This window comes from Ursus arctos, unplaced genomic scaffold (genome assembly GCF_023065955.2).
Source record: "Ursus arctos isolate Adak ecotype North America unplaced genomic scaffold, UrsArc2.0 scaffold_3, whole genome shotgun sequence".
Classification (NCBI taxonomy): domain Eukaryota; kingdom Metazoa; phylum Chordata; class Mammalia; order Carnivora; family Ursidae; genus Ursus; species Ursus arctos.
The window spans coordinates 25,311,275-25,325,305 of NW_026622985.1; the positions used below are offsets into that span (position 1 = coordinate 25,311,275).

Genomic DNA, 14,031 nt, shown 5'->3' on the forward strand with positions numbered 1-14,031 from the left:
AGAACTACAGACATAATCAGACACAAAATTAGCTCAATTCTTTCTATGCTTTAGACTTTGATTCTGAACACAAGAAATCTAGAAAACTTGTATTCACTTTATTTTCTAATTACTGAAAATCTTGCTGACTGGCAAAGGTTCCACCTTAACAATTTTAAATTAAAAGAGCCATGAATAGCCAAAAAATGGAAACAAAAAGATGGGGAAAAACTCACAGTCTTACACATATTTCTGCTTCCCCACTTTGCTGACTAATGATACTCTGCACTTCTTCATACGTTTTAGAAGTTAAAGGAATTCCATTCCACTCCAATACTTGCATCCCTAAAAAGACAAATTCAAGTATAGAATAAAAAATGTGTTGTATTTCTAGCCTAGGTTCATAGGGCATAGAAGACATTTAAAAAACCAACTCGGCACACCATTGCAGAGAACATCAAAGTTCTCTGGAACATTAATACCACAACCATATGTAGTTTGATTTCATCACTCACCTGAACACATTAAATGTGTCTAAAACAGCATGCAAAATGTTGCTTTTGAAAACCTATTAAATATTACCAAACACATGCATTTTGTTCACACTGCTTTAATAAAGAAAACATTATTGAACATAAATTGCTTAGGCCAATTTTGTGTAGGAAAAAAAATACCATTACAAGCACCAATATAATTTTCCCAAGGGGAACAAGTATCTAGAAGGGTATAAACTTCCATATTCCATATGGAATGGGAAAGGTGGAAAAAACTCGTTAGGAGTTTGTTGTGAAGCTCCCCTTAAGAAACTGTTATTGCTTCAATTTGTTCAGATAAGACAGATTTCCACGTGGAATTTTTTCTTTTTCTTCACTTCATGCAAGACGTCCCTGAGTAGAATCAGAGAGGACAGCTTCGGGGGGCTGGGGGGGAGTGGCCCGTGTCGTAGTACAAGGCCCTGTGCTCAGAAGGGCTTATGCTTGGTTTAATGCTTCACTGGCACCATTTTGAAATTCTTAATAATGTTTCAACAAAGAACTCTACATCTTCTTTTTGCACTGGATAGCGTCAATTATGTTGCTTGATTAATTAGAGAGCATTTCATGTTTCCTTTCTGTCTAGAAAGATAATTTTCACTTAAAAAAAGTAGTAACAATATTTCAACATTTTAAATTTTGTTTCTTTGGTCCATTTTATACGAGCTGTCAAACTAATTTAGGAGTACATATTTGGCATTAATCAGCTGGTCCTAATATACAGCTATGTGAAATCGATAGAAATTAAACTGTCCAAAGTTATAGTGCCCAAATATTTGTGAATGCTACCAGCTTTACCTAAGAAAATATCTGTATGCCATAACTAGACTATAATTGAAATAAAAAGAAATACTTGAGCAATTAGGTTTTCAATGAGCTTCACAGATGCCTATGTGAAATTCCCTACTGCTCACCATTGGCTTCAGTGGAAAACTCTTGACACGGCATAATTGAATCTTTAAAAGTTTTAATGATTTTGATATATACTGGAAAGCATATTACTGGTTGCAAACAAGTAAGGGAAATTCTTTTACTACAGTGAAATGGCAAAAGAAGTCCATAAAAATGTCCACAAAACACAAACAAAAATAGCTTCTCTAGAACTTACTCCAACAAAACTTTATCTTCAGATGGCCCTTAGGTTTAATTCAACAATCCCAGGCTGTTGTACATATAAAATGAGAAAATTACATAAGAGACAACGATGATACCACTAAAGAAAAATTTAGCACTACAAAAGGAAAAGCACACAGAAAAACACACTTTTAAAAAAAATCAGGATAAAGGGTATATTTATGTAAAGATGATTCTGAATTGAAATAAATTATAGTGTTATAATTGCATTGTCACTTTTCGGCAAGAGCATATTCTATGAAAAGAAATAGCTGCATAATCTTCATGCTGCTTCTCTTGGATTAACTTGTTTATTTTTCACCTCTCAAAATAAAGCGGCAAATTTACAAAACATAATTACCCAATGAAATTAAAAAACACTTCTAGTATTACAAAGGGAAAACTATTTAGAATTGTTAATAAAATTGCTGAAAAAAAGACAGCAGATAACTAGAATCTTGTGTAGAAATACACCTGAGGTCATAAACTACACAATCTGTTCTGTTCCATGATACACAGACTGAACTTCTTTTCTTTTCATACAGTTTCCCACCAGAGTTCGTGCAGGACTCTGGTTCAAGAGATTTTGTCAATACTTTTGTCCTTCTATTCTTGGTTCCAATGGTGAGTATGAGATGCTACAGGGAATGTGATGACTTGCACAGAGTCCTTAACAACACCTTTCCTATGCATCGCTTCCCCAAATCCATAACAAATCCTACAAGAACCATACTAAAATAACAAAGGGAATATAACCAATCACTCCTTATTAATTCATAACAAGGCTCTAATAATTTTAGAGCATTAAGTATGATATGATTTTAAATATAGCGTTCTTGAAAAATGTTAATTGCAGAATCCTACAAACTATTTTAAAATGCATGTAAGCATTTGTTGAACATGATCATGCTACACTGAGGTTCATTAAAGTAGTATTTTATCATTCATAAACTTGAATGGAAGTAGTTAATCTGAAGATAACTTTGTACGCTGACTTTGTTTTAGACATAATTCCTGGAAGACAGTGTACACATGAATGGTTATATCTATTATTTAACATTATGAGCAAACATTTACATTTTCTTTATATTTCAATTATATCAACATGTATGTTAATGAATTGTTCAACTTTGACAGTGGACAGATGATCATCTGAATTTTTATTGAATGTGCAACAACTGATGACAGGATTTGCTGCTTACAATCTTACATTTAACGTGTTATTAAAAACCAAAAAAGACAATAGTCAGGTTTGAATTAAATGTTTGAATTAAAAAGAAATCAATCAACATAAAACATTTTCAACTACATGTTTTTATAATTTCTGGGATTACTGAACTTTATATCTCCCAAAACTAGTAAATGCTATTCTTGATAACACACTATTTCATGTATGTTATTTCTTTGTCTATATTTAATCTTTACCATTACATCACAAACATCTTATGATTAAAATTATTGAGTTAACAGGTGAAATCTTACAGGTATATTCAAACATGTACAAAAGCTCATGACTTTTTTTTTTTTTTTCAATTCCACACTATTTTTTTCAGGACCTAGTAAGTGGCAGGCACTACACAATTAGTGACTTACGCGGTGATGACCACCTTGCGTCTAATATTGTATGCTAGCATAAAATTCAATAAAAAAAGATACTCTACTAGAAAAAAGCAGAAACATCTTGGCAGTTAGTAAAACTAAGATAATTCAGTGAGAAAGAATTTTCAAAGTGTTAAAAGTATATATAAAAAGGCCCAGACTCATTAGTGATTAGAAAGTACAAGTTAAAGCAGTAATGACATACTACTTAGCGCTCATCGTATTGCAAAAAGTTTAAAAGCCAGAAAATACCATGTGTTGACCAGAATGTAGGATCAGGGGACCCTGACTCTAAAGGAGATTATACTTACTGGATGGCTATTCAGCTTTACCCCCACTCTGTGATGTGAGAACACTATGACTATGTCACAGGAAAATAAAACAACTGCTTGTTTACAATTTATAAACACGTAATTATTTTAATGGGAATGCAGATAAGTGCACCCCTCTGGGGGGCAATGTGGCAGAACATCATGAAATTAAACACATGTATACTCTATGACTCAGAAATCTTGTTGAGTGTCTATTTGTGGGAGGGGGCGGTCTCAGGAGAAATGGGACAATGAGAGTATAGTAAGTGCTCAAGATGGAAAACACCGGGCAGAGGGTGCAGGTAAGAGACCATGCCAGGCATTAACACCAAAAGGTGGCTCCACCTTAAAACTATTTTCCAAGTAAAACCAAGTGAGAAACAGGATCTGTCTATAGGAAATACATTTGATGGACATGAAAATTCTATTCGTACCAAGTAACATATATTTTACAAAAAATAACAAATTCTGTAAATTGTAATAGTTGCTCATGAACAGAAGAAGGAAGTGGGAAAAGAAAATGAGATAAAAGAAAATGAATTAATAACTGAACAAACACAAAAACCATACACACTCATACATATGCACACACACACACACACACACACAGACATACACACATGAGGGAAACTTACATGAACCAATGACGCGGGCGTGCTATGGAATGAGAATCTATGCCATTAGGGTAACAGAACAAAACAAAAGCCAAACTTAATTAAAAAAATATATGTATATAATAAATTAATCAAAATTTATTGTTTTGCACCTTTTCTCCATTGATATTATTAATCATGACTATAGATTAATTTCCTAAATCGGGACATTTGCTCTCAAAAGTCCTTTATAAATTAGCAGCAGCAGCAAAAACTCAGAATTTGAAATAGTCATTTGCCTTGGCTTTCTAAATCGTGAACAAACCCTGCAAGTGAGTTTCAGGGGTCCAATACATTGTCCACATCAGTTATACTAATTACTCATTCATTTTCAAGAGATGGACTGTTAATATAAGAGAAATACATAGATAGATGGATTTTACTCTTTCATAAAATTATTTTTTAATATTTTAGAACTTTAACCAATTTATACATTAACATGAAAGGAAGAAAAAATGGTGGAAGAAAGGAAAATCAGGAAGGGAAAAAAGAGTGGAGAAAGGGTATCTTTGGGAACGGGAAAAAATAGTATTTGAATAGCGTCCTGCTTATTTACAGGACAAAGGATACTCCCTCGATCATGACAAGACATTAAAAACCCAGATGTATTTTCCTGAGAAAACACATCTAGAAGCAGAAAATCTTAAGGTTGGAAAAGTATCTTTTTGAAGAGCTAATCTCATAATAATATTGCCATTTTTGTCACTGTCATTATGATTGCTATTATTTTTACTCATGGAATACATAGTTAGATCAAAACTTAAAACAGAGCCTCAGTACATAACATACATAAACCCGGAGTGACTGTCACTGAAGTAGTCTCTCTCTGCCTGCTTTCTCCTTCACCCTCCATACTCTAGAGGTATCCTTAGGGACTTGCAGGAACCCTGTTTCCCTGGTTTACCTGAATGAGTTGAGTTTAAAATGACCTCAAAGGGCATGTGATGTAATGAGCAATGGGTGTTGTATATATACAACTGATGAGACAGGGAACTCTACCTCTGAAACTAATAATATACTATATGGTAATTAATTGAATTTAAATAAAATTAAATCGAAAAATAAAAATAAAATGGCTTCACAACTTGAATAGGGCATCAGAAAAACTTCCATTGACTAGGACAATGTCTTTAGAGATACACTGAAAGGAAGATAATCTGAAATTCATTTTATTGAGAATGTAGTCTGAATTGCCAAAAAGGGCTACAATAAAATGTTACATTTTGTTTTTTTAACCAATAGTCTAATAATATTTTCACATACAACAACGTGTGTGTGTCTGATATTTTGCATTAAAAATTAAATTCTGCCCTTCTTTTAATAAGGAGCATATGTGCTAGCTACAGAAAGATACTTTATCAGAAATGTGTTTCATGAACCAGTGTACTGCTGACTGCTGATACTTTCTCTTCTCCATAATCATACTGTGTTCACATTTAGCTTGGGTATTTACTAGCTGTTGTGACCTGCAGCAAACTGGTTAATTTGCCATCATTGGGTTCCTCAAGGAAGATTGTATTGCTAGATCACTGTTACGGTTTATTTCTACTCTGTGAGAGGGAGAAGACTATGACTATGGCACAAAGAAAAAACAACTGCTTGTTTACAATTTATGAAAATGCAATTTTTTAGCTGGAGCTTTATATGAAGATTTGAACAAATATTTTGGATCCTGAAATTTACATATTGGTTTTGTTTTTCCTTATCTACAAATTTTCCTTACAATATACTAAGATATTCAAGCACAGGAATCATGTCATCTAATTTTTCTCTTCTGCATTCCCCACATCTCCTCTCACTGCTCTCTGGAGTCATTGCTCAGGCTACTGGAGCCGGTGTTGGCTCCCCAGGGCCCCCACGGAATACCCTATTTAGTTTACCTTCTCTGGGCATTGCCACATTTGTTTCTGGATTGGTTAACTCAGAGGCTGGAACATTCAGTTTGTAGTCTGAATTAAATGTGGTTTAAACTTAGATGCCAGGTGCAAATGGGTGGCTCAGCTGGTTAAGTGACCAACTCTTGGTTTCAGCTCAGGTCATGTTCTCAGGGTTGTGAGATCAAGCCATGCACCAGGCTCCATGTAGTCTGCTTGAGATTCTCTCCCTCTCTGTCTGCCCCTCCCATTCTTTCTAAAATAATAAAAAAATTTTTTACTTACATGCCAAAGTACCTAGTGCTAATAATGCCATTCAAACTAAAAGCTGTTTTCAAACTAAAATACCAAAATTTTTAACTCTAGTAAGCTCTACATTTTAAAACATGTGAGATATCACAATATCCTGTCTTCACAGTATAAAGATAATAGAACTAAACTCATTAGAATATTCAATGTAAATATTATAAATGCATATTCTTCCAAATTTCAGTAGTATTAAACATATATATATATATATATATATATATATATATATATATATATATATATGAGATTTGGGGTAACTTTCTACTTTTTGCTTTAAATTATTGCATATTTTTGTACTAAATAAAAAAGCCCAATATAAATGAAAACAGTTAAGCAAAAGTATATGCTATGATAATACTAGTGACAAGAGTTCTTTGAGTAATGTTATACAGCTTATATAGATATAACGTGGGGCCTGAACTCAGAACCCTGGGATCAAGACCTGAGCTGAGATCAAGAGACAGACACTTAACCAACTGAGCCTCCCAGGTGCCAAATTTTTTGACAGCTCATAATTAAAGAAGTTGAATTCTGTATTTAAAATTATCATTAATTTGGGATGAGGTCTTGAGCAATTTATTTCCCATGTTTCTTCTTTCATTCACACTTTTTATGAAAACAAGCAATTAAAATAGGCAAAGTATGGCATGCATATGTATATTCTCAAATGAAATTAATTTACAAAATAAAAAAATTCTCACAACATTGTAAATAGAAAAAAATATCTAAGAAATATCAAAGACTGTAGTTAAACTGTCTGGGCTCACCCACTCTTTTTTCCCAGGTTGAATACACTGAAATATTTAGAACCAATGACTGCTACACCCTCAGATCTAAAACAGATTTAGTTCTAATCATAAAAAAGATAATTACAAAGAAAATAGATAACCACATAATTTGCAGTATTAATGGTCAACAATAAAAAGGTCACTGAAAAAGAATCATATAAATAAAATGTGTTGTAAAAGCAGGTCACAACTATTTTATAGACTTGTGTTATAAAGCAAGGAAGATCCTTGCAGATGCTCTAGTTTTCATTTCTTATAGAATACATCAGAAAGGTGAAACATGAGTTGACATGACTTCCAATATCACACAGTTAGTTAATGGTAGTGCAGAAGTATGAACTTCATCTATCTCTCAGGCCAATGCTAGTATCAGCAAATAGAAAATCTCATTCAGTTTATGCCAACTAAACCTACCTCAAAGCACACCTAAATAAATGGTGCTCAGATATGTAAAATCTAGCACAAAGAACACATAATTTATAATTCCATTTTAATTATAATAAAAAGTTAATTTAAAAATTGTATTATCTAATTGACTATTTTTTCTTAAGATTTTATTTATTTATTTGTCAGAGAGAGAGAGAGAGAGATAGCACACAAGCAGGGGGAGCGGCAGGCAGAGGGAGAAGTAGGCTCACCCAGCAGAGCAAGGAACCCTATGAGGGACTCAATCCCAGGACCCTGGGATCATGACCTGAGCAGAAGGCAGACACTTAGCCGACTGAGCCACCCAGGCATCCCTCTATATGACAATTTTATTTGAAGACTTGGACATGCAAAAAATGAAAAGATTGTTGAACAAGCAAAGTTTTTGTGGGATGCACCATTTATGGTGGATGAAAAATGTCAATTAGGGATGAAAAAAAAGCTAATTGACTTTCCCATCTCTTCTCTACTCCACTCCCAGAAATAAGCAAATATCACACTGCTGTTTTAAGGGAAAATAATGTAGGAAGGCTTACCCAATGTCACCAATTATCAAGGAAATTCAAATAAAAATAACAACTGTTAGAATGGCCGTTATCAAAAAAATCAAGACAGTAAGCGTTGGTAAAGAGGAAGAGAAATTAGAATCCTTATATTCCATTGGTTGGAATGTAAAATGGTGCACCGTTATGAAAAATAGTATGACGTTTTCTAAAAATTCAAAACAGAATTACCACATGATCTAGCAATCCCATTTCTGGGTATTTATCCAAAATAATTGAAATCAGAATCTCAAAGAGACAGTAGCACTCTCATGCTCATTATAGTTATATACACAATAGTCAAACACTGAAATAATCTAAATATACATTGATACATAAATGGATAAAGGAAACATGGTTTATACATATAGTAGAATACTGTTCAGCCTTTAAAAAGGAAAAAAAAATCCTATATGAGACAAGATGGGCTATTGCAAATTCATGCTTTTTAAAGGTAAAAAGGGGAATATAATTAGCTGTGATTTGTGGTTCAACTTGAAGATTATCATGATAGGATTGTGTTTCTAATCACTATAACCTCTAAAATAATCTAGTATTACAGTCCAGTATTTCCTGGAAGGATTGGTACAGATGCTAAGGTCACTCTATGGCTACTTTTATGGTATTTAGAATTAGTCATATTATATGAAACAGACTAAAACAGAATGTGTCTGAATAAGACAGGAAAAAGGATATGGGTTGATTAGTAAAATTTTAATAATTTCAAGAATATGACATGTGGAGCAATCCAATGATAGGTATGTGATGTCATCATCTTATTTGAATTTTTATTTGAATTTCCCTGATAATTGGTGATTTATAAACTTTTCTTAATTTCCCAATTCATTTTGTCAGAACAAAATGGATGTTTTCAAGTGACTTTCTAATTCAATGGTATTACCAGATTCATACCATTAAATAGAGTGTAACACACTAATCCAAAATGCACTCATGAATATAAAGATACATAGTTAATTGAATGGACATTAGAAGCTAGGTTAGGTGATGCAACTGGACATGAGAAATGCTTGCATTAACTGTTGCCTCCTCTGCTTTAAGTATCTCTAGTGAACCATTAAGGATTTTAACTTTAATTATGGTCTTAACCTTTTTTAATATTCATATATTCTGCATTGTTCTTTTTTTAATGTTATTTAAATGTATCCCACTACTCAGACAGCAGATTCCAACCTAATATATCATCACTTAATTCTAGGAAAGGAGTCTTCTAATAAATACAGGAGCTATCTGGATCAGTGGCAAGACCATCATCATCACCATCATCATCAGCTCCACTGAGAATTAACATATATAAGGACAATATCAATTCCATTTCAAACATTAGCTGACAGATGGAAAGCACAGAACTTTGATTACTGAATTGTAACTTTAAATCATTTGTAAAATCAGATAAAAAGATATTTCTGAAAAGGGAAATTCTAAAAAGAAATCTCCCAAACTAAATTTAAAAGCAAAAGGTAAAAGTAAATATACTTAGTCTACTGAATAAGAAAATAGAATGTTTCTTTTGACAAAGAAGTAGGGAGTTTTTATCCTGACCTAGGTACTCATCACTAGAAATATTACAACATGTTACAATATTACAACAATAATTTGCTTATTTTTGAGCCAAAGATACTATATCATTGTTACGAATGGTATAATTGAAATTAAAATCGTGAACTTTTAATGTATAAATTCTTTCACCATTTGAGGAGCAAAGGGATATAAATAAAATAAAGAAGTCATTTCAAACAATAAAAAAATCGATATCCATTTTATCATCCTGAGAGAATCTTAAAGAAATAAAATGAATTAGGTGTTAAGTTACTTCATAGGACGTATCAAAATTCTACTTCTTACATATCAAAGAAAAATTAGCAAATAATTTACATTGGCTTGAGAGATGTTCAATAATAAATATCATGAGATGGCAGAATTTCATTCCAAAAGTTCTAAATCACTTTTAATATGTAAAATGATATTTCAATACATATAATAATATTAAACATATTACAGTAACTGATTTTTCCATTGAAAAACAAGGACTGCCTAAGAAGACAACATTTTTTAAAAAGATTTTATTTATTTACGTGAGAGAGTACGAGCAATTGCACAGGCGGGAGAGTGTTGGGGGAGGGGGGCAGGGAAGGGAAGGAGGGGGGAAGATGGGGAGGGAGTATCCCTGAGCTGATTCACAAATGAGCTCAGAGCACAGAGCCCAGCAGGGCTGGATCCCATGCCCAGAGATCATGACCTGAGCCGAAACCAAGAGTCCCAGGCTTAAGGGACTGAGCCACCCAGGCGCCCCTAAAGACAACAGTTTAACCTCAATAGCTATCTATTGATGTCACAAAACTCAACTATTTTCCCTTCAGCTTTAAAAAATTCATGTAGAGAAACTTCTTCTCCTAATTCATAAGCAAACATGATTACAACTATAAAAACTAATGGCAACGTATACTAAATGAATTACGAAGGACGTTCATACATATACCAGCTAACTATAAGAAGTCCTTTTGATTTAAAAGAAGTAAAATGAGACCCATTTCACTTATGTTAATAGCATCAATATGGGACTTTTTTTTTTTTATGAAATGATTTTGCCCACTTTTTCTCATTTTATCCTCACAGCATTCCAGTAGTATAGGGTAAGTGTAACTTACCCCTACTTTTACTGATGTGAAACCTCAGCTTTAGAAATTAGATTTAGTGGTAGTTCCAAAAGCCAGCTCTCCCGATTACTCTAAGTTCAGGAATACTGGCATTCTAAGGGCTTTTTTCCTGTTTAAGATACACAGAACCTAATTACAAAATCTTGACTGTTTTTACAGCTAATATTGTAGAATTAAGTGCAAATTCAAAATAAGCGAATGTATTTAATTATGATAAAACATACCACATCAAGTTGACAGATATTTAGTATGTATCAGAGAGAGGACTAGATTCTGGGTCACTAAGGTCAATCAGTTATGATTCCAGATATGTTTTCTCCCAGGGAGGAGTAGGAGCGCCATGGAAGAACAAAAGTCCGGCTTCAGGATGAGAGAACTCCGGGGGGCTGGTGAGTAGGAAGCTGAGAAATGGGAGTGAGGATGGACCCTCATGAGTTCCATCAGGTTGGTGTATGCCCACCACAGGCCTGGTAGGTCCCAATGAATTCGGACTCAATTCATTTGACAACATAAGGCATAGAGGCAAGGTTTACAATAATCAAACTGTTATTTTAATAACATCATGCAGTTTGGAGAGGGCCTACACCTTGCTTCCCCTGTGGCCCTCCCACTTCTGGAAGGTTCGGGTCAGTCTCTTCCATGCTTCACTCTGTAGGACTGTTATGGTATGTAGGGATTTATGTTTTAAAAATATAGGGGAGTGACTTTTGGCTTACTAATTTTGAATATTATGTATAGGAACACATGAATGAACACACTGAAGTCATTTTCACAGAGCTAAAATGTAACACATATATCGTATTGTGTATGTATGTACAAATATATACAAATTCAATATTATAATTTCTCATTATGTCTCTCTCTTTCTACCCTTTACTCCTTCTAACTATTCTAGTTACAGCACTCAGAGTGTTCCTATTTGTTTTAATTTTTTTTAAAAGATTTATTTATTTGGAGAGAGAGAGTGAGAGAAAGAGCCTGTGCACACACAAGCGGTGGAGGGGGGGGGACAGAGGGAGAGAAAGACTCTCCAGCAGTCTCCCCACTGAGCCTGGAGCCCAAAGAGGGGCTCCGTCTCACAACCTTGAGATCATGACCTGAGCTGAAACTAAGAGTCAGATGCTCAACTGGGGCCCAGACAAAACCCCCTGACCCCTCCACCATCCACTTTTTTATTTTTTTGAAGATTTATTTATTTACTTGAAGAGAGAGAGAGAGAGAGAAAGAGATGAGTGTTCCTATTTAAATGTCATTCTGCTTCTGTGTCAGCCCAGGGGCTTCTCATCCTACACGAGTGGAAGCTGGAGTCCTTACAGTGGCCCACAAGATTCGATCTCTGTGACTACTGTAACTGAAACTTCTGCTGTCCTCTCTCACATGCTCACTAGCTGAGGCCACAATGGGCTCCTTGCTGTCTTAGTTTTCCTGCCGCACACCAGGCATGATCTTGCTCCGGGCCTTTGCCCTTTTCATTTGTCTGCTGTAATACTGATAACTTCTGGCTCACTCTTTCCTCTCCTTGGGGGCTTTTCTCCATTTCTGCCTTCTTGGTGAGGCCCTCCATGAACAGCCCCTCTAAACTTGCAACTCCACCCTCCTACAGGCATATCTCTGCTCCTTGTTGTATTTCTCTCCTTAGCACATATTACCATTTAATACAGGCTACTTATAAATAACTTTGCTTTTTTCTGTCTCACCTACTAAAATGTACAGTCCATGCTTTCTTTCTTTATGTCCCCACGGGGTCAAGAGAGATCGCTCTATATAGCACGTACTAAAAAAAATTATAGAAATAAACGGATCACTCATAGACCTCAGCAGACTCAAGCGCCATAAATGACAATGATGAGGATCTAGGAAAGCCTCGAGAGTAAAGTAAACAAAAGCAGTTTAAGAGAGAAATCTTATTTTCTTCCAGTGCTCAGTGTAACTTACTATACAGTTGAAAAGCCTTTAATCTGAATTCACTGAGTGCTGGTATGAAAACCTGAAAACCTGAATTTCTGCAGAATATTCTTTCTGCTTCAACACTCATCACTCTGTCTGGAACATAGCAGAATGCTGTAACTATGCTGAACTATTTTAAAAATTAACAAGTGAAATAAATGAAAGCCTGGAAAGATCTGTTTCAGTTACTAGACAGTTCCTTGCCTTGAGAAGTTAACAATCTGCTGTTAGAAATTACCTGAAGGTTACCTGGGATTCTTTGGGATGGGAGGAGACAAGTCTGTAAGCTCCACTTAGTTACTGTATTGGTTCTAATGCATGTGGAATAAACCAGTGTATTCTGAATTTCTAGATTTCTCTTATTGCAACTGAAAAAAATACATAAAGTGCCCATAAAAAGTCATGAAAGAAATAGCTTTTTTCCCCCTTAACTAGCTCTTCGGATTTATTTTATATTTTTATTCATTTAGACCCTCATCAAACCTTACCTCCACAATGAGTACCTTCTATCCACTGCCTTTCTAGACTGTAGGCACCTTCAAAGCAGGGTACATCGTATCATTCTGCATCATTCTAGATAGACTCTGTGCAGGGTAGTTACTGAATACATACTGTAACCCATATTCATTCTTCATTACTCCTGGCATTCCTCATATCACCACCACTCCTTCACAACAACCTTCTCTCCAAACTCCCTGTTCTTTTTTTTAATTTTTATTTTTTTTACATCCAACTAACTTTTCACTATATTGCCACGGCACCCCAATAGGCTCTTAGACAATTCTGCAGTATGCTCCTCAGTGTCCTTCCCATTAAGAAACATCTCATACATGGATGAATTCAAGTTTTGCAGGGCCTGAGGCTCATGCAGTTTTAAGGAAAAATATATAAAATTATGAATACAAAACGGGATACAAGTGAATATTTGTTAAAAGGACAAAAGCAACCACAACAAATTACAAATGCCGAAAAAGCAACAGATGCCACAAACATCACCCGTTGCCCAGAACTTCCTGGAGCTGTGTAGGGGGCTTGTAGAGTGAGGGGGAGCCCTGAGACTTAACTTTCATTAGTGGCATAATTTCTCCATTCTGGTCTCATTTCTCTTTTCATCCCATGTAATCACTCTCACCTTCTTAATGCTAGTGCTTGAATTTTCATTTTATCCAACACACTCAGCTCATGGTTCACATGCTACCATTTTACCTTCTCGTTACAAACCTGTAACCATGTTTCTTCTCAACAGTGAACCTCCCTGACATCTCTTCAACAGGTAAAGTGC

The 14,031-nt window shown here is 34.8% G+C and overlaps 1 protein-coding gene across 1 annotated transcript in view; it reads right to left on the reverse strand.

The window, feature by feature from the left end:
* The window catches only part of PCLO (piccolo presynaptic cytomatrix protein), a 372,284-nt gene that overhangs the window by 82,026 nt on the left and 276,227 nt on the right, over positions 1 to 14,031 (reverse strand). The window contains exon 11 of the mRNA XM_026504655.4: positions 216 to 324. Coding sequence (XP_026360440.3) covers positions 216 to 324 — 109 coding nt within the window. The remainder of the gene's footprint in view (positions 1 to 215; positions 325 to 14,031) is intronic.